Source organism: Sarcophilus harrisii, chromosome 4 (assembly GCF_902635505.1).
Source record: "Sarcophilus harrisii chromosome 4, mSarHar1.11, whole genome shotgun sequence".
In the NCBI taxonomy this organism is placed as follows: Eukaryota; Metazoa; Chordata; class Mammalia; order Dasyuromorphia; family Dasyuridae; genus Sarcophilus; species Sarcophilus harrisii.
The window spans coordinates 57,245,721-57,272,935 of record NC_045429.1 but is presented as its reverse complement, the minus strand read 5'-3'; the positions used below and the strand labels follow the sequence as shown (position 1 = coordinate 57,272,935).

General features: G+C 36.5%; 1 protein-coding gene across 1 annotated transcript in view; it reads left to right on the top strand.

Moving 5' to 3' along the window:
• Positions 1-27,215, top strand: part of NME7 (NME/NM23 family member 7) — a 150,799-nt gene that overhangs the window by 10,569 nt on the left and 113,015 nt on the right. Inside the window, exons 2-3 of the mRNA XM_012547661.3 lie at positions 20,102-20,209; positions 21,452-21,618. Of these exons, the coding sequence (XP_012403115.2) occupies positions 20,102-20,209; positions 21,452-21,618 (275 nt within the window). The remainder of the gene's footprint in view (positions 1-20,101; positions 20,210-21,451; positions 21,619-27,215) is intronic.

The following is a 27,215-nucleotide window of genomic DNA, read 5'->3' as shown; positions in this document are numbered from 1 at the left end:
AGACTGCTCAATTTAATGAATAGTTTTTTTCTATGTCCTCCCAAAAGTACACAACAAGAGGCACTGTCAGATGTCCTAAGAGTTAGCAGAGCACTCGAGCTACCCAGCAGTCATCCTTGTTCTTGCTCTTGACCAACCCATCTTTTTTAATCAACTTCTTGTTCAGTCATTTCACTTGTATTCAACTCTTCATGACCCATTTGGGGCTTTCTTGGCAGAATTGCTGGAGGGGCTTTTTTTTTCCTTCTCCACCTCACTTTCCAGATGAGGAAACTGAGACAAAACAGGTTAAGTGACTTGAATGAGGTCACACAGTTAATAAGTATCTGAGGCCGGATTTGTACTCAGGAAGCTGAGTCTTTTTGACTTCAGGCTCAGGCCCACATCAAGTATATACTCTCTTCCAGCTTGTAATAATTCTCATTGTCCTGTGTTTTAGAGTCCCCATGTCCACTATAAGCCTGTCCTGTATTCCATGAGTAATACTCGTTTTTGAGTCTTTGGAGACGCAAGTGTGATGATTCATAATTACTTATTTTAGTTTTGGTAGATTATTAATATTAAAAAGATGAGATACAGATTCTTCTCTTTCACCTGTTTGATTATGGTCCCAGGTGATCATTTGCAAAGTACACCCAAGGTACTTACACTGATGGACAAGCTCACTGGGTTGTTCAGGCTGCATGTCCCTATCTGGAGGCAGGTATTCTTCACATGTGCTGATTTTCCTTTGTGTGTGATTAAACCTGCTAGATGAGTGCTCTAATTACTCAAGATCTTGGCCTAATCACTGACACAGGAAAGCTGATGTAGTTGAAGAAAAGCATATGTCCCTATATCTAGTGGGGATGTTTCTGCAGTGCTTTACAATGCATTAGCTCAGATGAACAAATTGAGGCAGAACAAGGTGAAGTGATTTTTTCCTCATGATCTCATGGTTAGCTTTCTCTGTGGCAAGATTGAAATCAAGTCTCTTCTGATTTTAGGTGTAGACTCTTCATTACATTGTGATGCAATGTCGATGATTTCTGCCCTGTAAATTATAAAATAATCTATTATGTATTTTGCTTTTTTACATAATTAATTTACTCCTTATAAAATGTTACAATTTTTCTTTGGTATCTTTTGTTTTTACATCACATTTATTCTTGAATATATCCCTACCCTCCTATCTGGTGCCCTTTATTCCTTATAGTAAAACATAAAAAGAAAGAGGAAAAGAAGCAGTTTAATAAAATTAGCACTTCAGTTGGATCTGATGACTATGCAGTGTCCCATATCTCTGCAAGAAAAGGAGTGCATCTTCTCTTATGGGATTGGTCAATCTCTGTCATTATTAATTCATATTCCTCCAAAGAAATAAGAAAAAAAAATGCTTCTTTTAGACTCTTTCTGAAAGAAAAAAAATTACCTAAATGAGTTTTTTTAAACAACAAATAACTTTTTTTCTCTTAAATTAAATCAAGAAATTAATAAATTGATTCATTCTGGAAATGTTTATTAAATTTTCCTCTGAGGTTCCACCTCTGAGTTTCTAGGGTATTGGATTATCATAGGAAAACTTTGATTCTAGGACTAATTCAACCACTAACTAATTCCACTACTATTTTCTTGTCAACTTTTTACATCTAATTTCTTCCTCGAAGTACTAGGGTAGACCTGGGAGATTTAAAACAAAAGTGAGATGGTTCCTGTTCTTTGGGGCTACTTGTAATTCCTGGGGTAGATTATTTAAGGCTGCTCAGTTTTCCGCTTCAGATTCTGAAAGGCCACATTATAAATTCTTTGGGAATTGAGTGTAAGAGAAATATCCTACACTAGGAAAGTTTCATAGTTTTTGAAAATTAGTTTTTAACTTGCACTTTGTTAAATCAGTGTTACTAAATTTTGTGTTTTTTAAGTTAGTATTTGTATATATATATATTTTTTTTTTCCCCCTTTTTTTTTTCTGAGGCAGGTGGGGTTAAATGACTTGCCCAGGGTCACACAGCTAGGAAGTAACACTTCCTAGTGTTGTGTCCAAGTGTTAAGTGTTAAGTGTCTGAGGCCGGATTTAAACTCAGATCCTCCTGACTTCAGGGCTGGTGTTCTATTCACTGCACTACCTCGCTTCTCCCTTTAAGATGGTATTTTAAAAAGAATGACAAGTGAGAAAATGTCAGTTTTACTTCTCAGAGAGAAGTTTGTTAGTGTGGGGTAAGCATTTGTGGCTCCTCCCTTCTCCCCCACCCAGTGATTCCATAAGGACCTGGGGGTTGGTGGCAATGCTAAACTGTAAGGAACAAATTGTGCCTTGGGGGTAGGATAGAGCTGTGAAAAGATAACTCTATGTAAATGTTAATCATATTTCAGTTGAATAAATTTATGAGGCCTGGGTGAGAAACAGATTGCTGTCCAGGCACAGGCTAACAAGAATCCTGTCCCAGATGGTGAGATTTTACACATGTGAAGAGGAACAAACAGACTTCGGTTACTAGGCCTCTAGGAAGCCCACTGGCGGAAGTGTAGACAGAGTCCCCAAGGACCTGTATTTCTTTGACTTTGAAGTAATCCCCTTTCCTTTACACCTCATTGGTGCTCTCAGTTTTTATTTTCCCCTTCAAGTTGGCCAGGTGAGTGGTGCAGTGGATTAAGCCAGTCTGGCCAGCTGTATAACTCCAGGCAAATCCTCTCACCTCTGTCTGCCTCAGTGTCCTCATCTGTAAAATGGAAATAATGGCAGCACCTCCTCCCCAGGATTGTTGTGAGGATCAAATGAGGGAACATTTGTAAGGCTAACTATAAACTCTACATAAATATCAATTATTATTATTATTATGAATTGAATCTAATAGTGGTGTGGAGATATGTATGCTCCTGAGCTGAAGTCCTAGGGAAAATGTATAGAAGGGCTCGTTTGGTCCCTGTTGGATCATGTCTGCCACAGTGCAGTGTAAATGACTTTAGTATTGCCTCACAGGAGGACTTAAAAAAAATCAAACAGATATAAATCATGGAATGTGCAGTACCCTTATGAATGTTTCTTCATTGTTTCCTTAGATAAATTATATGCTTTTTTTTTTCGAGTGGAAAAGTACTGTTTTAAAATGTAAGAGTAAAGTTATTTTTAGCATTAATTTAGATCTTAAGGAATAGATGAACTTGATTAAGATTATTGATAGAACTCAACTTTACCTCATTTTTTTCCTTCTTAATGTAATTTTCTTATCTAAACTATGTCAGTATAATAATGTGTAGTTGACATTTATTGATCATAGTCCCCAAATGAAGACAAGGTTAGCTTTAACTGCTTTCCAGCTGTTTGTACAGGGGATTTATGATAGAGCAATAGCTCTCTGAGGACAGTCTGTACAGGCGAAAAACTAGTTTTGGCTGTCACAGCAAAGTTAATATTTGACACAATTCAAACAAAAAGGAATTTTTGGTTTTTGACAAAAAAAAAATTCTCACATTATAGGAAAACTGTTTGGTATGTTGTCAATACAAAAATAATTGGTTCTACATAATCCCCACTTTGGAAAAAAGAAAACTCTTTCCTTTTGGCTTGTTCTGTTCATCTTAGCAGTGATGGAGAAATTTCAGTAGTTATTTGCTTGCTGTATTGGATAATAAATGTTAAATAGCCCCTTGTATTCTCAGAATGCTCAAGGTCATGTGAAATGAATTCTTTGGAACTTTAATAGACTGCCTTTTTTTTTTTTTTTTTTTTTTTTTTTTTTTAAACCACTCCTCACTGGCAGCTTCTGGTTTAAGAGTACAGGTATGTGGAATTCATGCTTTGAGATACTGTTTGATAGCATTTAAAGGGGATTTTGATATTTCTTTGATCCTTTCAGTTGTGTCAAATGCTTTGTGACCTCTTTGGGGTTTTCTTGGCAAGTGGTTTGCCATTTCCTTCTCCAGTTCATTTTGCAGACAAGGAAACTGAGGAGACTGGGCAAAAGAACTTGCCCAAGGAAGCTGGCCCTGAGCTCAGCCTTCCTGACCCCAGCCCCATGTTCTCTCTACAGCGGCTGCCCCTTAAAGAATGTGGACCAGTGGGCTCCGTGCGGTGACTGTTTAATTTGTTGTGCCCTAGGATGTCTTCTCTTCCCCCCCCCCCAAAGCACCAGAGAATCACTCCAGTTTGGAGCTGAAGGGCCTTGGCAAGCGGAGCCAGCCAAGAGAGCTGAGGCCCACGGAGCCCCCCTTTACTCCACCTCTCTAGAACTCTATGATTGGTTTGTGGCCGCTGCTCCATGTGGAAGTATCCCTCGTGAGCCATCCCTATCATGTGGGTCTCAGCCCCCCAGGGAGCCTGGAACTCCCACTACTTATGCTGCCATGCCTGGGCAGCACCCCTAGTACTTCTGCCCTTGGCCCAGACCCCTGGGCACTGTTGTGGGTCACCTGCCGTGGCCTGCTGCTGGACAGCCTTGATGGTTCTTTAGGTTCCCCTCTATTTTTATTCTTGGGAGATGATGGTGTTTTGTGATTCTGTAACCATGGGCGTCTCCAGGAGAAGACTGGCACCAAAAAGGAGTGGGGCTTTCACAGAGTCTTAAAATGGAAAGTCCTGTAATTTGTCTCATTGAATTCCTGATCTCTGTGACACATTCACTAACAGGCAATAATTGAAGCAATAGAATTTCCACAGTGTTTTTGTTGCTTTGGAGTATGGTGTCCTATAGATTGCTCAACTCTAGGGCTGGAAATATTCTTGTTATCAGAACAATGTAGTTCAGAATTTACTTTAACATCAAATTCTCATTACATTTTTACCTTCTGCTCTTTCCCTTTTTGTGAACTGCATTTCATATAGGTATGGGGTAAGTGGGTACATATGCTCATTTTTGGAAAGACTGAAATTTTTAAAAAAAGTAGATAGATTGAGAGGACTGCTTATCTATCACTTGAGACATTGAGCTGGAGTATCAGCTCTAACAGTAACTTCGGGACCTTAGGTCCAAGGTATTTAACCTTTGCTACTTCAGAGCCAGTCCTCTGAAGCCCTATCCAGGTCATATGTTCTATGGTAGTAGATGTCTTTACTTTTCTTGAAATATTCATGAGTACTTAAATGGGTCTGAAATCTCTCCTAACAGTAAGATAAAGTATAACCCATCATCCATTGCGAAGACCGGGTATTTTAAAATCAGCTGGAGTCAGGAATTCAGGTTAGGGGAAAATCGTCAGTCTTTATTCTCAGTGAAGAAAGATCGGAGGTGGAAGAGAATCGGCGATAGCAATGTGTGTAGCTGAGCCAAGAAGCTAGCTAGACCAGAAGCCACACGACCAGCAGCTACAAGCATGGAACCCAGGCTCAATCTCTCCGCTTCTCTTCCTGTCTCTCTGCCTCCACCCACCAAAATCATCATTTCCTATACAGCACATCAGGACTTGCACAGAGAGTGGGCAGGGACCATTCTTTCTCCAATCATGTATATTAATAGAGTATAGTCCAATTACTATTTAGCCTCACGTACTTGGGACCTCAGTGCATCAACTCAAACCTCAGCCCATTACAATCCATGACTTCTTATCCTCCTCAATTCTTAGTCATATGCATCAATCCTCCATAAAGGATCTTCCACCTTGGAAGCCCTCCTCTGGTCTCTACCTCTTATTCCATACTCTGGCAACATGACTTGTATTTATCCTTTTCTGGACATACATGTCTTGGATGGCACCTTGCTTTTTATGCACAAACCATCAACAGCAGTAATGCAATACATATCTCTCTGTTGCCTTTTGAGGGAATCACAATTTTCAATCTTTAGAAGTTGTGGTGTTAAATGATTTATAGATAGTACCATTGAAAATTATGTTCCAAAATGAATTATTATGATCTCCATTGCATTTTTTCATAGGGACAGTACTATGATTGTAAAATTCACTTCTGGGACAGCTAGATGATATAGTAGAGGACCTCAGTTCAAATGTAGTCTCAGACATTTGACACTTACTAGCTGTGTGACCCTGACTGACTCATTAAAAATAGAAAAGAAAAAAATTCATTTCCAGCCAAGGACTTTAATATAAATAATGTATATCACCAAAGATGCAAAAAATCATAATTATAATCCTCTATCAGTGGAAATATTTATTATGCTCAGTCTTGGGTCTAGATGTATTATATACATTAGTTATTATATAAGGCATACCCCAGCACATGCTAAAGTTTATCTATAGTATATCAGGACAAAAGATTTAGAAAAATTTTCATCAAACTGATAGGCATCATGGTAGCAAACAGCTTCTCTCTCAATTTGCTTTACTTTTTATTTTAAGGAAACTTTGAAGATGCCTTATTTTGCATGGAATAAGTTCAATTTGCATTGGTTGAAATGCTTTTAATGAATACATACATATATATATATATATATATATATATATATGTATATATATGGCATTGCCTGGCAAATATATAATGATGATACTTTTGTTTATGTACAAATTGTACTTTCACTCAACTTCAAAATTAATCAAGAATGTTTTTTCCACTTAATGTTTAAATATATCTTATTGTGACTAAAAGACTTGAGATTGTTTTCCTTAGAATGGAATTTTTTCTATTAGATGAAAATAGTAGTTATTTCTTATTACTTACAATAACCATAGATGTGGAGATAATCTAATGTTGATTACACTTTTTATGCTATTTAAATGTTTATTGATATTAAAACAGATTTTCAGAGGTAAGCATTATTTCAAACTAAAAATTACCCACCTCCCACCTCTCATTTAAAATAATTGTTGACAGTCACAGTAAATAGTTAAATCTTTGAATTATAGTAAAAATTTACATTATCTGATATTTTTCATTATCTTAATGTCTTATGCCAACATTACTCTTGTTGTCATGTTATTGTTTTCTAGTTACAGAAACTGAAAAAAATTGTTCAAGATACCAATTTTTACTTTGCTCCTAGGAAAGTACAATGATCAAAGAAAATGTTATTAGTTCATAGGGGATGCTGCAAGAAAGAAATTATGTAGTGGGTTTTTTTCCATGAGTATTTTGGGTAAATTTTGTTAAAATTTGTTCCTAAACTTCTCTGCCTAGAGTTTATCCATCTCAGTGGCTACATTTGTAGTCTCTCAGGTCATGATTTCCAGGTTTCCAAATCTTTAGCCCCTTTCTTCTCATTCAAATTGCAGTCTATATATGTGTAGTGCACATTTCCATTTGAATAACACCCTTCCCCAAACCCTCTTAAGTAGCCCCATCAGTTTCCTAGTCAATATCAATATTGGAATTATCAAGAATCAGAATGGGGGTTATGGGGAGAATGCTGAACCTAGGGATCAGGGGGGCCTGAATTCTAATCCTGGTTCTTTTGTTACACTGTGTGATCTTAGGTTAGCTAAGAACACAACCTCTTTTGAGGACAGAGAACAAGTATTTATTTTTTTAAGTGTCTACTATGTGTGCTAAACACTTTACAACTATTATCTCATTTGATCCTCACAATAACCCTATTAGGTAGGTGCCATTATTATTCTCTAGCTGGTAAAGGTCTGAAGCTAGATTTGATTGAACTCATCCTTTTTGAATCTAGGCCCATGCTTTATCCTAGCTACTTTATACCTATTTGAACATTAATCTCTTACTAGTTCAAAACCACGAATTGTTTATTCTGCCTTGAAAAACGGTTGTCATTTTATCTCCCTTCTTGTTGCCATAACCATAGTTCTGACTTTTATTACCTCATGCTTGGATTATACTAATCTCCCAATTGATTTTTTAGTCTTTCTTCACTCATACCTACTATTCTATTCATCTTTCTTAGACTCTATTTTCATGACATCTCTCCTCAAGAATCATAGAGATTTTGGCAGGTTTGAATGTTGGGCCAAATTTAATGAGGTGAAATTTTAGAGATTTCCTTATCTGTGAAATGAAAAAAATTGGGTTCAGTGATCCTGAATGGGGTTTCATTGAGTTCTAATTCTTCAATCCTGTGAAATTTAACATTGAGAAGTGTAAAGTTTATACTTGGGTTAAAAAAAATGGACAAATAGCCAAATAGGCATGGCTATCATATAAGATAATATATAATTCTGCATTACCAGAGGCATAGTATCCAGGATGAGGGAGTTCATGGTCCTAGAAATCTGGGATATTGGTCTAGTTCAGTGTGGTCACTAACAAATTGAAGGACACCTAGGATTTGTGAAGAGCCTTTGAGTAAAATGATGCCCTAGAGTAGGGGTCCTCAAACTACAGCCTGTGGGTCAGAAGCAGCACCAGAGGACGATTATCCCCCTCACCCAGGGCTATGAAGTTTCTTTATTTAAAGGCCCACAAAACAAAGTTTTTGTTTTTACTATAGTCTGGCCTTCCAACAGTCTGAGGGACAGTGAACTGGCCCCCTATTTAAAAAGTTTGAGGACCCCTGCTAGAGCCTCAGTTGATGATGCTTGGATTGTTTAACCTGGAGAAAAATCTTGTTGGGGGAAATGGCAATTCTCATAGAATGTCTGAAAATCTGCAGTATGGAAGATAGTTTAGGTCCCAGAAGGCAACACTAGATACTCTGGGGGTTTGGGATGGCAGAAGGGCAAAAATGCATGTTTAGATTTCATGAAGGGAAGCTTTTTGACAGAGCTGACCACTGCTAGGAAGAGCAGCTTCAGGATTCAGGACTTCAACATCCTTAAGCAAAGGCTGGATGAAAGATGCAAGTCCACTTTGCTGTAAAGGAAATTTGTTCCAGTATGGGCTGGCCTAGAAGGCCCATGAGATTCCTTCGCAATTTCAGCTTTTTTCATTCATCTGCTCAAAAGTCTCCAGTGACTTACCCTTTGCTGATGTCCAGACAGTAAAATTGGGCCCCGGCCACTCAACGGAATTTTATTTCTCACTGTGGTCTAGTAGTTATTCTTTTGTCCACTTAGCATGGTTTCTCTTGTTTTGCCATGAGCATTTCAAGCTCATTATCTTCTCTGTGCCCCTTCTCTCCATTTATAACTCTGACTAGGGAAATCTTACATGGCCCTTGGGGCTCATGTTGTCAAGTCCCTCCACCAAGCTTTGCCCTGGAACTCCAGCCCTATTGATCCTTTTCTCAGAATTCCTTTTGCATAGAAAAGGGGCTTAGAATATTAGAGTTTAATGATAATTTAGTTAAACACTTTTATTTTATAAATGAGGAGATCATTGGTGTTAAAAGGGTATAAAAAGAGGTACAGTCAATGGCTGAGCTGTTCAGAGACCTGGGTGCTCAGTGCTATGTAGTGGCCTTCTGGAGGTCCCTGTTCGGTCACCAAAATGTAGTGTGCTTTCTGGAGCCCCAAAATCGGGGTACCAAAATATACCGTATGGAACTAGCTCTCTGGAGGATCTTGGGACCAGCCTTGGTCTTAGTGGAGGAGTAAAGAAGGCAGGAGACTCATGAGGATGGCCAAAGATGCAGTGTCCTCATTTTCAGTCCTCCCATCCCTTAAATACCTCAGTAAGATTATATCATTATAGCACACTAAACATGTCCCAACCATTATATCATCACATCACACTGAGCAAGTGCTTACTATAAGCAGCACCCTGCTATTGATATGTAAAAGCCTCTTACTACAAGTATCCCTTGCTTCAAGTAGAACACAGGTAGTCATGCCCTCCTTGACTTCTCAGAAAAGGGAGAGTACCAAAGGGAGGTGGGGAGCCAAACCAGACATTGTCAGCAGGTTCCCTCTGGGGTGAAGGATCTTATTTATACCTTACCCAGAGTTCCTCCACTATCTCCTGCCCTCTACAGTGCTATTTCCATAAAGCCAAGTTCCCCTCCCTCCAACTTTGTACTTCATTGCCTCCTTTTATATTTTTGGCTGTTTTTCATGTTTATCATAAGAATTTGCCCAGCTGATTTAGAAATTTCATGATAGTAGGTATTGTGACTTTTTTTGGGGAGGGGTATTTCCTATACCAGGGATCATTCTGAGCATGTAAATATTTGTGATCAGCACATCTTTTTTGGTTGACTTAATTAGTTGATTGGGTTAATTGCCCTTAAATATATTTGAAGCTGAAGGGGTGCTACATTAAAATGCAAGGAATTTAAATTTGTTCAATCTCTAAGATTTCTGGTTCTCAATCATTTTTGTGTCATGTAGAGTCTGGAGAAGGCTGTATATTCCTTCCCAGAATAATTTTTTTAAATGCAGAAGATAAAATATATAGGTTTGTGAAGGAAACCAATTATATCACAATACAGTTATCAAAAAAAGATCCCAGATTAACAACCTAGATTAACTTGACATAAAAATAAAAAGTCATAAGACTGAATGATATTTTACTGATAAACAGAAAGCATAATCAAATTTAGTGTATATATCTATCTAAATATGGAGACTTTTAATACTGAAAATAAAACAGGCAAGATCTATCAATTTCATTTTATGTGTAGTCATGTATCTGTATATTATTGTATTATTGTTTTATTTTGTTGTATGTTAAAATTCTTTGATATTTCTTACTTAAAAGAATGGCTTTTGATCTAAATTGAATCCAAAGCTCATGATAATAGATAAAAAGATGTTCATATGACTTATTACATGATTTTACTTGGAGTGAGCATATCTGAGAGCTACTAACTTGGAGAGCAGAGCTTGATTGAATAATGGGAGAGAGCAGAGATCCTGAGGAGTGGAGCATGACCCTTTTGGAATTGAGCCTGTCCTGGTGCCCAGGGCACAGCAGGTGGTTGATGAGTGTATGCCTCAGCCTCTGGAGGGAGGTAGTCTCCTCTGACACTGTTGTTCTTCCAGAGTGTGCCAGGCTTCCCCAGCCACTTGCCGTGGTCCCCCGCTGCTGCCTCTGGGCCCCGCTCAGCCTCAGGGGGCTCTTGCTTCCCAGGCTTCTGGCTCGGTGTTTCTCCTGCTCTCCTCTGGCTTCCCAAAACCCTGACTCAGCCTTTCTGTCCCTATTGCTGCTCCTGCAGGTCAGCCCTAGAAGAGAGGTGGGAGAGAGGGAAAGAACCTCCATCAATCAGCTCTCTGTGTCCTGTGGGATACCCTGGGAACTTTCTTGCATTCCCTCCAATTGTCTTCTACCCTGAGGGCCACAGTTCCCCCTTTGAAAACCTTGTTATCTCTTAGACATTGGCTAATCTCTTAGACAAAACATTGGCTCCAGATTTTTGCATGTGTGAAAAATGAGTAAAGAACAGGGTTTTTAGCATATCCTGGGGTGCACCAAAACAAACAAAAAGATGCAAAACAAGTCAAGATAAAAAGCAACATTTCTTATTGTCCCAAATTATTCCCTTTCTTTTAATGTATAGAAGGTAAATTACTAAGCTGTGCTGTGCTCTGACACCGTGGATTTGAATCATGTAGCTGATTTCAGACTTGTTGCTTAATTATCAAACAAATGCTCAGGAAGTGCTAATTTATGTTGGCCAGCTGGAATGTAATTGCTTGTACACAAAGGACATGTTGCCTTCTTTGGTGGGGTTCATCTGTTTGGTTCCTGTCCAACCCTTTGTGACCCCACTTAGGATTTATTTAGCAGAGGTACTGGAGGGGTTGGGCATTTTCTTCCCATTTGACAGATGAGGAAACTGAGACACAGAGGGTTAAGAAACTTGACTAAGATCACTCAGTCAGCAAGAGGTGGACTCCAGGCAAGGCCTTGTGCACACTATGGTTCCCCCTTAAGGAATTTGGATTCCCTTCATATCCTGGTCCCAGCTGGCCAAAAGATAACATCTTCTGAACTTTTTAGAAGTTGCTCTCCCAAATGCAATCTTCATTTTCTGGAGGTTTCTTATAAAATGAGGAGGAGTACCTGCTGATTTCAAGTCCAGTGAACAAGTATGGACCTCTTTTAAAGGAGGAAGATAAAAATCTGTTGCAAAAAAGTAAATACTTAGCTTGCTAATTAAATGGATGAGATTTGTAGGTAAAGCAAGCTATGGGTGTTATTCAGAATACACAATTTTTAATATAAAAAAATATAAGATTTAAATTTATCAAAGAAAAAATATCCACAAGCAAGGAGGGACCTAGTTTCTATAATCCTATGTCTTTTATAAGACAATTGAGACAGCTCAGTGGATAAAATGCCCAGCCTTTCAGGAAGAGCTGAATTCAAATCTGACCTCAGACCCTTACTAACAGGCAAGGCCTTCACCCTGTCTGCCTCAGTTTCCTCATCTGTAAAATGAGCTAGAGAATCTTGTGTCTCTGTCAAGAAAACTCTAAATAGGGTCCCAAACAGTTGGATATGACTGAAACAGCTGAACAACAGCAAAAGGTGAAGTGAGGGGTTTTTTGTTTTTAAGGCTGGGGGATTTGGGAAGATTTTAAGGCAAAAGAAAAAGAGTATGAGATAAAAGCTTATCTAGAGAAGGCACAAAACTGAAGGGAGTCTTCCAGAGAAGAGTGGAGGGATTGGGGCTGAGGGTATGTGTAGGAGGCAAGGACCCTCATCCTGAGAGGTGATGGCTAGAGGTTGTGAATTGTGAAGGGGAAAAGAAAGGTTGAAGTGAATGATCTTGATCACTTTTAAAAGCACAAGTTGAAATTTTCAGCAATGAGGATGGAGAGATGAGACATTATGGGAGTCTTGCAGAAAGAGATGGTATAGAGCAACCACCTTGATCAGTAGAATAGAGCAGTCTGAACCAGATTAAATGTAATTGGGAAATACTTAAAAAAACACACTACAAATAACAAACAAATAAACAAATAATAGACATAGAGCAAAATTAATAAAATCATAGTAAAAGACATAACATTACATTTTAAAACCAAGTCAGTGTGTGGCTCACAGGGATCCTTATGTATGGATTAGTAGATTGTGTCTGAGTCCGACTCCTGGAATAGAAAAGGAGTTAGGGAGGGAAAAAAAGGATTGGCCTTCTGGGTGACAACCCAGTGGTGTTTAGAAAACTTACAGAGGATCCAGTCAGCTATCTGGTCACTTTTCCAAGGAGAGAGATGATGGGAGTAATCAGGTGTAGAGGGCCGAAACTCTGGAGAAGTATAATTGAAACAAAGTTGATGAGATGGTGATTCTCTAGTTCACATCTATACTTAAGACTTAGTATGGTGATGTAATAGTTCTCTAGTTCACACTTAGTGTGCTGTAATGGTGTAATTATACTAAGGTATATAAGGTCTGAGAGGGACTGGAAATGAGACATTCCATCTTTGACCAGCCTCATGGTGGCTCTCCTGCCTTCATCACTTCTCCACTAAGGCCAAGGACTCAGGCTATTCCCCAGGACCTCCAGAAAGCTAGTCCATATATTACAACCAGGCTTTGGGGTTGGCAAGGGGATGATAAAGATCTATAGCAGATATCCTTCCTTTGGAAGGGGCTTGGTCTCAGCAGGATAGACACCACAAGAATGGACAAGAATAGAGTCCTTTATTGTCTCTTACACAGTCTGTGTCTGTCATAGTCTGACCCAGTCTCATCCAGCAGTCGGAGAGCCTGACTTCTGTCTGACTGCCTGTCCCCAGTTTTCATATACCCTATTACAATTACATCATTACAGCGTGTTGAATATGCTGACCTAGAACTAGAGAACTTTTACATCACCATGCTAAGTACTGAGCATATGTCAACCAGAGAATCATTGTCTCATTAATTCCCCTGAGCTAACACCTTGTTGTAAGTATCCTTGTTTCAAGAAGAACTCGGTGGTCATGCCCTCCCTAACTTCTCAGAAAAGGTGAGAACACCCGAGGGAAAATGGGGAGCCAAACCAGATATTGTCTGCAGGTTTCCTCTAGACTGAAGGGTCTAAAACTTCACCCAAAGTTCCCCCACTATCTGCAGCCCTCTACAGGGGGGAGCTGTCAGTTGCATTCAGCATTTCTCGTGATGTGTGACATTGCCATTAGAAGGTTTGCCGCATGTTACATTCTCCATAATAGTGTTTTTCCCAACATAGGTGATCAGAAATACAGTTTAGCTGTGTCTCTTGTTTCATCTGCTTGCAACACAAAATAGGAAGGGTTTAATTCTAGTGCCTCTTGGTGGTTTGATGAACAAGATGCTCCATCTCTAGACTTGGGACATTCTCTCTGGCTATCCCGGATGGCCCTCTCCTCCCCTCTGACTCCTGAACTGCCTGGCTTCCTTTAAGCTACAGCTAAAAGCCCACCTTCTGTCGGAAGCCTTTGCTGATTTTCTTAATTCTAGTGTCTCCCCTCTTAATTATTTCCTATTTATCCTATGTACAGGTTGCTTTGTATAATTTTGTTTGCATTAGATTGTTAGCTCTTTGAGGACGGGAACTGTCTTTTGCCTTTTTATATCCCCAGCACTTAGCACAGTGCCTGGCACATAGTTGATATTTAATAAACATTTATTGATTGATTGATTCCAGAGGTGCAGGGAATCACTGGAGTTTACTGAGTTTTTTTTTTAAAAGGATGACATGGTTGGACTTGTACTTTAGGAAAATAATTTTGGTGGTTAAATGGAGTATAGATTGGACTGGGAAAGACTTGGAGCAGGCAGACCCACCAGCAGGTCCTCCTGACTTCAGTTTGGTGCTCTGTCCACTACACCAATTAGGACTTAATTGTTGTAAAGGTCAATGGAGCCAAGCAGCATGAGGGGACTGGTTGATTGGAGGAGGTAATTTGGACTGCAAACTTATAGGAATAGGAAAGGATTCTCTCCTCCCAAGGGAAAGGTATATGTTTATTCTCAAGCCATTGATTAGACCCCCGCAAGGGGGATGTTTACTCCTTAACCATTGGTCAGAACTTGTCAAAAACAAAAAATGCAGATATAGTATCACCCAAGCTCCTGCATCCTGTTTGCCAGAATCCAAGCTCTGTGCACCTGGATGAGTAGATAACCACATCCTGTTTATCACAACCCAAGCCCCCTGCACCTGTCCTGGTGGGCAACAGCAGCCTGTTTGTCTGCCCCCTGCAATTAGCTACTGACAAAGGTCCTACTGGGGCCGTTCTAATGAGGACCTACATCAGAATGGTGGCAGTGTCAGAGGAGACAATGGGGCACATACAGAGATGGAAAGAATATTTTTGGATAGTAGGGAGTAGCCCAGACATAGATAGAAAAGTTATTTATTCATTGATTAAAAGATTGCAATATTTAACATATACTGAATATTTTGAAATATGTTTCAATTAATTTCAGTTGATTGTGCAGCTTTAACCATGAAATGTTAGGAAAACTATGTCATGGCCAGTACTTCATGTCCAGAAATTTTCTTTCTCAGTTAGCATCATATCTAAATTCATCTAGTCAGGATATTTCAAGAAGATTATCACATTAATTGTCTTAGACTACGTTTGATACCTATTAACTTTTTGAAGCAATTAATAAAAATGTTTTCAGGATAAAAGGAAAAATCTGTATAATCTGTGCCTTTTTAAAGTTAACAATCACTGTGTATACCATATAAATATACATACATACACATGCACAAGTATATGTAAATATATGTATATAAAATTTATACTATTGAAAAAGTGGCTCATAGTTGAGATTGTCTGACTAGAAATCTCCTTTAATATACTGTATTTTAAAAGACACTTTTTTCTTTTATTACCATGATTTTTAGACAGGACTAGTGTATTGGATGAAGCAAATTCAGAATCAAACATATGTACTGTGGAATCTTGTGTTCAATTGAAGAAGAGTTCTCTGAAATCCTTAAAATCATAAAACCATTTGATGAAGAAAATTAGAGTAATTATTTGATGAAGAAAAATAAAAGCCCTTGTGTCAAAATTTTTTATCAGTGAAACAGTATGTGGAAGGCATACCATCTACCTAAAGGCTGGGTATTTCCCATAGAGACACTGTCTGCAGTTGTGATTCTTCTTAATAAGTGTGTTGTGCCTATGTAGGGTATCTGTCTGTAATAGTCATCAGATTATCATCATGCAGGTAAAATAGCTATATGAATATTCAGCACTACCTCTGAAAAATGGGAATAATAACATTTGCACAAACTATTTCATAGGTTCATTATAGGGAAAGTATTCTAACACCCTATACAAATGTGAATTATTGTTTTCTCTTTAGTGTTGTGGAAACAAACTGAATCAAGATAGAAAGGTTTAAAATTCCTAGGCATAATTGATTTAGCTACACTTTTGAATGGCACCAGTCACAACTTAAGTTGTAAAGCAGTGAAAATGATATGATGGAAAGATGATTGGGTTAGGAGGCAGCATAATTGAATTTTGTCTTGGCTTCCCAGTGTGTAGCTGAGGGAGCCAGATGAGTGAGTTTTTTCTTAGTTCCTTCATATATGAAATGAGAAGAATGTATTAATATTGACAAACTCTACAACAAGTGAAGTATAATTTTACTTTGCAAATCCACTTTGAAATCCTTCCAAAACAAATTTCTCCCCAGGCTGTTTGCTCAGGATTCTGGTTTGAGGGCTTACAGAGCAGTTAATACATCTATAAACTTCTAGACTTTGTAGAATTTTGTTTGAAACCCCCTGCAGATATTTTCATCTAGTTTCTATTCAGATTAAAAGGAGCTCACCATCCTTGCCTCCCAGATATGTCCAGGTATTCCAAACTGGCTTCCCACAGCATCCCTCTGATCTTTTTCACTGGCAGAATAGCCAAACCTCAATTCCTGCCTCTCTCTTCTTCCAGAATCTTTCTTCTTTGCTTGTTTCCCTTTTATTCTTCAAAACTGCACTAAAGAAAAAAAAATATGGCACACCCCTACTGAGTATCACACCCATGACTCACCTTCCAATTTGAAGCCAAATTGATCACACTTAAAAGCTTAGCAACCCCATTGTCAGGATCTTCTTACTTCCCTTTAGAATGGACTCTTTGTGTAAAAGTTCTTTTTGTATTTAATGAAGGTGACTCATTTTACCTTTGTGGGTTTTGTGGTGTTTTTAGGCATTTACTGTTTGGCTTTGTTGTTAGAAACTTTCTGACACAGATTGTTCTTTGAAAGATCTTGGTAGTTGTATAATTCTATTGGGTTTGATGCTTCTTGAACATCCTTTTCTTTTTAGGCCTAGCGTACTGTTGATGCTTAACACATGTTTCTTGAGGAAAATGAAATAATAAAATAGATCTTTTTTTTTTTCTAATGAACATTTAGAAACTGTTGAACATGACTTTTTACTGCCAAAGAAAGGGTTTAAATGTTCTGTCTTTTGTCCCTTAGTTTCTTTGTGTGAGTGGTCTTCTGTGAGTGGTATAATTACTCCTTCCTCCTCACTTGGAGATATGCACATTTTTTTTGTGTATGTATTCCCTCTCCCCACATAGCCCTATGTTTATATATGTATACTATTTATGTATACACATTTGTATTTATATATAAATACAAAGATATGCATATATATAAATATAAAAAATGTATATATGTATGTGTGAATATATATACAAATGTATATATGAGTGAGGTATAAAAAGTTAACTACCCATAATTTCTGAATAATTAATCATTTTATTAATTATGACTAGCAAATAATTAATAAAAGGGTGATTATTTGGCTATTTTTCATAAGCCACTGGATCACAGTGGCCTATTGACACTTACATGTCCTTGGAAGGATGAATGTCTCCTCTCCCCATGTTAATTAACTGTGATTGGGCTTCCCCGGTTGAATGGAGTCTGAACAAGATGCAATATATTGCTAGATCAGTTCTTCATAGACTGATTTGGTTGAGTAGAGAATGAAGAAATAGGAAAGGAAAACATCCTGGATCTCCTCAATAGTAATTGGTTATTAACATAAGAGAAAAATAATCATTTCTCTCAAATGTATATTCTATTGATGATTTTTATATGCAAATTTATATACATAAAATACAAATGTGGGTATATGTATATCTATGCCTATATACAATATTGATTTATCTTGTAGAATTTGTGGCTTCCTTCAAAAATTGCTCAGTGGCTATCTCCTATGGGAAATCTTTCCCAATTTCATAGCATCACAAAGTCTGATAAAATAAATATGACCAATTGGGAGATACTAGACTTCCAAGTAACATGCTGTCAGCATCAAATTATGAAAAAGAAACTCCTTAGTGCTGCTGGAGCTTCTTAAAAAGGTGGGTGATGTTAAATGTGTTAGAAGAAAAAGTATGGTAGATTAGTGAACAACCATACTGTAGCTTGCACATAACAGACCTTCAGATTTTGTCTTAATACTAAAAAACAAAACAAAACAAAAACCCAACATAAGTTTTTATTAATTAAAATGCAAATCCTAATCAACTGCAAATCATCATTTTAGATTGTATTTGGGGTAGAGAAAGGAAGAAGAAGAGAAATATCTAAAACATTCAAAATAAGGGATTTATATGAATGTTTTGAAAGTCATTAGAGGGAATGAGTGATAGATGCTCTTTGTCCTTCCCAAAGAAAATGGAAAAGCTTGGAAGTAAAATAGGAGGCTAGGATCTTGCATTTTTTTTCCATCTTAGTCAAGCATCTCCAGACTAATTCTTGACCATGAATGAAGCTTCATTTGAGCCTCTCTAGTGCCTTTGCTCCCGTATCAGTGTCATCTTTTCTACTATCTCTCTTGGTGACTGGGAGTTTTGCACATTTTCTTTGAGTTTCCTTGGATATTCCTTGTGCCCTAGGTGTAGTGTAGAGGTGAAAGTACATGATTGTGCATCTATTGCTGCTACTGGGTGGAAAAGGAGAATGGATGTTCTCAGATAGGTTTAGGGAACATTCTGAGGGTGTTCAAGTTGGACTTGTAAGACATACCTAGAGATTCAAGTGCTTCCATGAACTTCTGTGGCTGTGAAACTCCTCCAGGAGTGAGAATATACTTTCAGGTGGCAGAACTCTTCCTCCGTATGGGTCTTGTCTCCTTAGCATCTTTTTCCTTACATTGAGCTAAAATCTCTTCTTATTTTATCACTTTCTCTTACTGGTCCTAGTTCTGTCTTCTGGGACCAAGTAGAATAATCTCTCGTACATGTGATTTTCCTGTATTCTAATTCAGCTATGATTTCCTAGATACAAGCATTCTCTTCAGCAGTGCATATTGCAGCCCATGTGTAAGAAACAGTACTGTAGTTATCTGTGTCCTCCCATATTGTGTCCAAGGAGATCCACTCAGCATACAGGGGTGAGGTTGGCATAAGGGTTAGGGAGTTTCCTGTTGTGTTCTTGGCATTTGATGGTTGCCACTGGGACATGGATGCAAGTTATCATTTAATTTTAACTTGATGAATCTGAGTGATTGCCTGGTCAACATGGTAATTCTTAAAAGACATTCGAAGACAGTAATCATGTTTCCAATAATAGTTATAATAATAGCTGGCATTTATATACCACTTAAGGTTTCCAAAACAATTTAATATTATTTTATTTTATCCTCACAACAACCCTGAGATAACAGTTGCTGGTTCAGAAAGAGGTTAATTGACTTGAACAAGGTCACGCAGCTCATGTGTAGATAAAGTATCAGACAGGGTCTTCCTGATTTCTGCTCCAGATCCATCCATCCATCCATCCATCCAATGGAGCACTTACTCCTGATTTTTCTCTTCTCTGTGTACACACAGAGAGAATCCATATTAAATATGGTATGATAGTGACATAGAGGAAAATAATTGTGCATGTGTTCTTAATATAAATTTTTGTTTTTAAATAATTCAGTTTAAATTCTTAGTTTCAAATTCTCCCTCTCTCCTTACTATTAATTTTTAATAAAATCCATGATACTTGAATAATTTTTTAACCACATATATACACACTTACATGTGGATGCGTGTGATCTAAGCTCAGAGGGCGAGGTAATTGCCTTTCATATCCTACCTACCCTGAGTGTTGTCCTTTCATGTATGGGTATATATATACACACATACAAATATATACACACACACACACACACACATTTATTTATTTACCATAGACTCACAGACCTGCAAAGGCTGAAAGGCTGGTCTCAGGCTTTGGGCCCACCTGTAGGTGAAGTGCCATAATCACACACACACACACATACACACACACACACACACACACAATTTTCTTTCTTCCAAGGAGAAAAAGACCATCTCCAACTAGGGTTTTGTGTTTTGAAAACATTTTCTACTTGATTGTGCTCCATATGATATAGTAAGTAATAGTATCTTTCAGGGTGAGTATTAAAATTCTAAAATCATTCTTTTTCAGAATGTTGCTGAGCGATACGTTTTTGTGGTAGAATGGTATGATCCAAATGCTTCACTTCTGCGACGTTATGACCTTTTATATTACCCTGTGGATGGATCTGTTGAAATGGTAAATGTTTCTATTCTTTATTCATAGTAAAATAGAACAATTTTTATTTTATACATTAATCTATTAAAATTTCTACAAAATGAAAATTACATATAAAAACCTCTTAGCTTTATAGTGTAGACAAAATCAAGTTTTATAAAAGTAAGCATACAGGAATATAATGTTGCCTAACATCGTAGTTTCTTAATAATATCCTCAATGTTTTACATAATGGACCTCATTTGATCCTCACCCTATAGAGTAGGTATTTCTGTTAATTATCCCTATATTTATATGTGAGGCAAATGAATCTGACAAAGGGTAAATATAATCAGTAAGTCAATAAGCCAGTGGTTCTCAAACTCTTTTTCTCAGTATCTTTATGGTGTTAACAACTACTGAGAATATGTCCAAAGAGTTTTTGTTTATATGGGTTACATAATAGATATTTATCATAAATAGAAAAAAAACTAATTTTGAATTTGTAGACCCTCTGAAAGGATTTCAGAGACCCTCCAGGATTCACTGCACCACACTTTGAGAACCACTGCATAAGCATTTATTAAATGTTTCCCCGGCACTGTGCTAAATTGAGGATACAAAGGAAGTGAAAAGCCATGATTTGTCCAGGTGCACACAGCTAATACCTTCTGAGGCAGGATTTGAATTCAGGTTTCCCTCACTTAGAGTCCAGATACTCTCTGGTTTCTAGCCAAATCCTTCTAACATCACAAATATATCAGAATTTCTACACATCAAATTCTTGAAGTTTCCTTTGGCCAATTCCCCTTTTATAACATTGGTCCAAGGGAACTAATTTCCCCTATGATTTTTTGGGGGGTTTGTTTTTTGTTTTTGTTTTTTACTTAAAGTCATGTTTTCAAAAAACTGGCTAATGATATAATGTAAGTGTGTGTGTGTGTGTAGACAGGGAAGCTATATCTATATTAAACAACAACAACAGAGTTTTATTATGTTAAAAATAAACAGTTGACTATCATTAAAAGGTTGAATTAACCACAAAAATTTTTTTCTAGAAGAAACATTTCAATATTGTTGAAAAGTTTCCTGCCTTTAAAAAATTAAATAGAAGAACATTTCACTTAAGAATTATGCTTCAAAATGGGCCAATAACATATTCTATCTGGATTTTATAATTTAAGTAAAAATATATAGTCTTTCTCAGAGAAAACAATTAAAAATTTAATTGCCAAGTTATATGACATTTTGCAATTTGCTAACTAAAATTTTTTTTCATCACAGCATGATTTAAAGAATCATCGTGTCTTTCTGAAGAGAACTCCATATGAGAGTGTGCATCTACAAGATTTGTTTATTGGTAATAGAGTGACTATTTTTTCCCGACAACTGCATCTGATTGACTATGGAGATCAATACACAGCCCGCCAGTTGTGCAATAGAAAAGAAAAGTAAGAAAATAACTTTGTGTTTCTTTGTAATTCTTAAAATCCCTCTAAGAACCTGGGAATTTGGTTTTTATTTCTCCTGATTTTGTTTGGTATTTCTAAATTATAGTGATCAATATTTTCCAGGGGCAACTTTTATGATTTAGAACTGAAAAGTACCTTGGATATAATTAATCCAATTTCATTGTTCATATGGGGAATCTGAGAGCTAGAGTAATGGAGACTCTGTTACTTTTCATCATCCTAACCCTCTTGATTGTAGCCATGCTTGACTAATGCTTAGGCAGAAAAGTCCTTGTTTTCTATGTTCTTCTACATTTTCTAATGAAAAATAAATAACATATTTAGGGTATTTCTTTTTCAGAACATTGCAGGTTTTAATGCTCTTTGCTGATTATTTATGGGTACCATTATTTTGATGTTTGTACAAAAGGATTATTTTCAGATTTTTTCCAAGTCCTCAGCTCCATCCTCTACCCTGTTCTGATTCCTTAATGCCTCAACATAATGACCTTGGGAATAATTTCATTGAAAATAAGCCGTTTGGCTAGAATGACAGGGAAAGATAATGCGGAATGTTGGAGGGAATGTGGGAAAACAGGGACACTGATACATTGTTGGTGGAGTTGGGAACATATCCAGCCATTCTGGAGGGCAATTTGGAACTATGCTCAAAAAGTTATCAAACTACATACCCTTTGATCTAGCAGTGTTTCTACTGGGCTTATATCCCAAAGAGATACTAACGAAGGGAAAGGGACCTGTATGTGCCAAAATGTTTGTGGCAGCCCTGTTTGTAGTGGCTAGAAGCTGGAAAATGAATGGATGCCCATCAATTGGAGAATGGTTGAGTAAATTGTGATATATGAATGTTATAGAATATTATTGTTCTGTAAGAAATGATCAGCAGGATGAATACAGAGAGGCTTGGAGAGACTTACATGAGCTGATGTTGAGTGAAATGAGCAGAACCAGGAGATCATTATATACCTCAACAACAAAACTGTATGAGGATATATTCTGATGGAAGTGGATTTCTTCAACAAAGAGAATATCTAACTTAGTTTCAGTTGATCAAGGATGGACAGAAGCAGCTACACCCAAAGAAGAATACTGGGAAATGAATGTAAACTGCTTGCATTTTTGTTTTTCCTCCCGGGTTATTTATACCTTCTGAATCCAATTCTCCCTGTGCACACATATATTATATCTAGGATATACTGTAACCTATTTAACATGTATAGGACTGCTTGCCATCTGGGGGAGGGGGTGGAGGGAGAGAGGGGAAAAATCGGAACAGAAGTGAGTGCAAGGGATAATGTTGTAAAAAATTACCCTGGCATGGGTTCTGTCAATAAAAAGTTAATTAAATAAAAAAAAATAAAAAAAAGAAAATAAGCTGTTTATCCAGAGTGATTACCTTATGTTTCCTATCCAAGTTTTCCACATCTTATGCATTCAATAAATATTACTGGCTAATAAAGAAAAATAATTTTAAAAATTAAAAAAGACTATATGAAGACATTGAAAGATATGATTATCAATAAAAATACAAGCAGCTCAATTGTTGGTGAAGGATTTCCCAAGAGGATAGACAATTTTGCTGGTCCTTGTCATTGAGGGCCATTCTGGTGTGATCGTGGAACAATTGCAGAGGAGCTCCAATCTTGATATTTTCTCTTTCATCTTCTCCTCTGTAAATTCTGCTGTACCAATTGTGTCTTGGTGAATTTTTTTTTATAATTTCAAAGAGTCAGATTTGAAATTTGGACATAAAGATAGTAGGGAAACTTGAGTTTGCCTGTTACCATGGCTTTTGAAGAAGTGTCCAAGGTTTTTTGATAGATATAAATGTCATAATATTTCAAGCTTTAAAGAATTTTGGCACTTAAGTAGTCAACCCATAGCTGAAAAGGAATTCTTGCTACAACATAACTGATAATTGTTATATTGCCTTTATGTGTAGACATCTAATTATTAGGAAATTTTCCATTATTTTGAACCTAAATTTTCGTCTTTATATTTTTGCATACATAGAAATGCTAGCTTTGGCAATAAGAGCTGAGAAAGAGATTAAAGGAATAAGAATAGGAAATGAGGAAACCAAATTATCACTCTTTGCTGGTATACTTATACTTATACTATATACTATATACTTATACTTATACTTATACATCTCTAAGTATACCATAATGGTATACTTAGAGAACCTCAGAGATTCTACTAAAAAGTTATTAGAAATAATCCACAACTTTAGCAAAGTTGGTGGGTATAAAATAAACCCACATAAGTCATCAGCATTCTTATATATCACTAACAAAATCCAACAGTCAGAGTTACAAAGAAAAATTCCATTTAAAGTAACTACTGATAGTATAAAACATTTAGGAATCTATCTGCCTTGGAACAAGAGGCTTGGCAATTGTTAATGCTGTAAAGTTACCCATGCATATATCCTGTAAATAAAAGGCTATTAAAAAAAAAAAAGGAATCTATCTGCCAAGGGAAAATCAGAAACTTTATGAGCAAAACTACAAAACACTTTCCACACAAATTAAGTCTGACCTAACCAACTGGAAAAATATTAAATGGTCTTGGATTGGGCGAGCAAATATAATAAAGATGACAATACTACCTAACCTAATCTATTTATTTAGTGCTATACCACTCAGACTTCCCAAAAACTATTTTGATGACCTAGAAAAAATAACAACAAAGTTCATATGGAAAAACAAAAGGTCAAGAATTTAAAGGGAATTAATGAAAAAAAAATCAAATGAAGGTGGCCTAGCTGTACTAGATCTAACATTATATTATAAAGCAGTGGTTACTAAAACCATCTGGTATTGGCTAAGAAATAGACTAGTTGATCAATGGAATAGGTTAGGATCAAAGGACAAAACAGCCAATAACTTTAATTATCTAGTGTTTGACAAACCCAAAGACCCCAGTTTTTGGGATAAGAATGCATTATTTGACAAAATTGCTGGGAAAATTAGAAATTAGTATGGCAGAAACTAGGCATTGACCCACACTTAACACCGTACATCAAGATAAGATCAAAATGGGTTCATGATCTAGGCATAAAGAATGAGATTATAAATAAATTGGAAGAGCATAGGATAGTTTACCTCTCAGACCCGTGGAAGAGGAAGGAATTAATGACCAAAGAAGAACTAGAGATTACTGTTGACTACAAAATAGAAAATTTTGATTATATATTTTTGCATACAACAGCCCTTTATATGTTTGAAAATAGCTATTTACAAGTTTTCTATTTTACAGGCCAAACATCCTTACTTCTTTTAGTTGATTCTCACGTGGCATGGACTTTCCCCATTCTAGGTGTCTTTCTCTGGAAGTTTGCCACTTAATCAATACCTTTCCTAAGCCCAGGTGCATCATCTTAAACACATACACCTGATGTAGTCTTACCAAGGCAGAGTATAGCAGAGCTAGTATCTCCTTATTCTTAGAAACTTATCTCTCTCTCCTAACATAGTCCCACATTACTTTTTTTTGGATGCCATATGGCTCTGTGAACTCACTGAGTTTGTAAACTATCTAGCTAACAAGGCCTTTTTTCAGGCAAACCGTCATCTAACCAAACATCTTTCAAATTTTATTTATCAAACTTTATATTTATCCCTATACAATTCTATAGTATATTTAAATAAGTGGTTTTAATTTATCAAATCTTAGATCCTGACTTAGCCATTCACTGTGGTACTTCTCCTTCCCTGCTTTGGATCATTGGCAGTTTTGATTGGGATGACATTTATGCCTTTATCTAAGGTATTAATAAAATTGTAAATAGCACAGAGGGAAGCTCAGATCCCTGTAGAGCTCCATTGCAAATCTCCTTGCAACTTATCAACAACCATTAATGACTACTCTTAGAGTTTCTCAACTTATTCAGAAATTATTATCTGATGACAGAGAGTTTTTTATATTCCCTAGAGATTTTAAATCAGCACAAGGGTTAAAAAGAATTAGGAATTTTTTAATAGAAATAAAGAATAGCTTTAATTTAGAGCTCTCAATTCAGAATAATAAAAAAGGAAAAAAAGACCAGGAAAAATTGAGCTCATAAAAGTATATCTCTACAACAAGTTAGACATTTTTTAAGAGACAGACTACATATCTGGAACATAAAAGATGGTGAAAGAAAATTTGCCACAAAAGAAATAAAAGGCAACAGTGTTAAAAGTGTACATGAATTTCTAAAAATAAAAACATGACTCCATTCTGCATCTGCTGCTCTGCCTCTTTTCAACTCCATGGAACAAGATCCCAGTGCCAGCTAACCCTTTTGTCTTGCCAGCCCCTCTGCTTTGCTGCCTCTTTTTATGTGTTGTTTCCCCTATTAGATTATAAGCTCCTTAAAAGCAGGTTCTGTTTTAAAAATTTGTATCTTCCTGCTTAGCATAATGCCCGGCACATAGTAGGTGCTTAACAAATGTTTATAAATTGAATTGGGAAAGCAACTGACATGGAAGATGGGATGTTGGTCAAATTTTACAGTTTCCATAACAAACACTTTCTTGCAAGTATTAAGGATAACTGTCTTCAAATATGAGAGAAAAATAATAGCAATAAATATGAGTAATATAGAAGAGACAGAATAATAATATTCTGAAAAGTAAAGATTCGCAAGATAAAAATGAAAATAACATCCTCTAAACCTGAGCCTAATCATCGATGAAAGAAAACTTTTTTCATTTTCAACTTAAGAGAAGCATTTGAGGCATTCTCATAGTATACAAAGAAACAAAACAAAGGAAACAAATTATTTTACTTGGAAACTTTTTTACATTTTAATTGATAGCTTTTGTTTTAATATTATTTTACTTTCAAAATAACACTTCTTGTCTATCCAGAGAGCTGTTCTTATAACAAAGAATAAAAAAGAAAAGAAATTCAACAAAACTAAACAACACATTAAGTCCAACAATATATCTATTCCATATCCATAGTCTTCTACCTTTGCAATGAAAGAAGGCAATTTCATTCTCATCTCTCTTCTTTGGGCTCAAGTTTGGTAATTTAAATTATGCAAGATTCAGTTTCAGTTTTTGTTGTTGTTCTTTAATTTACACTGTTACAATCATTGTGTGTATTATTTTCTTGGTTCTGCTTAATTCATTCCTTATGTTCCTGTGTTCTCAATATTAGTTGTTTCTTTAAACAGTAATAATCTTTTGTATTCATTTATCACAATTTGTTTAGTCATTCCCTAATTTCCAGGGATCAAAAAACTTCCACCTCATTTCTACTACAAAAACATTTTCTGTGAATATTGGCCCTTTTTCCTTTAAATAAATTTTTATTAATATCTATTAATTTCTACTCTTTTCTCTTTTACATCCCAGAAAGTTGTCTAGTCGTAAATAAGAAAAAAAACCCATAAGATAAAAGTTAGTACTCTGTAGAACTTTATAGACCAACTTTGTCCCTATATCCTGATCTAGCTCAAATATTTTCAAAAGATAATGTACCTTGCATTGTCATATCTTACCTTAATGTATCAAAAAATTTAAATGAAAAGTTTCAATGAATATTTTGTACTTCTTTGCCTTCCTAATTAGTATTTATACCAA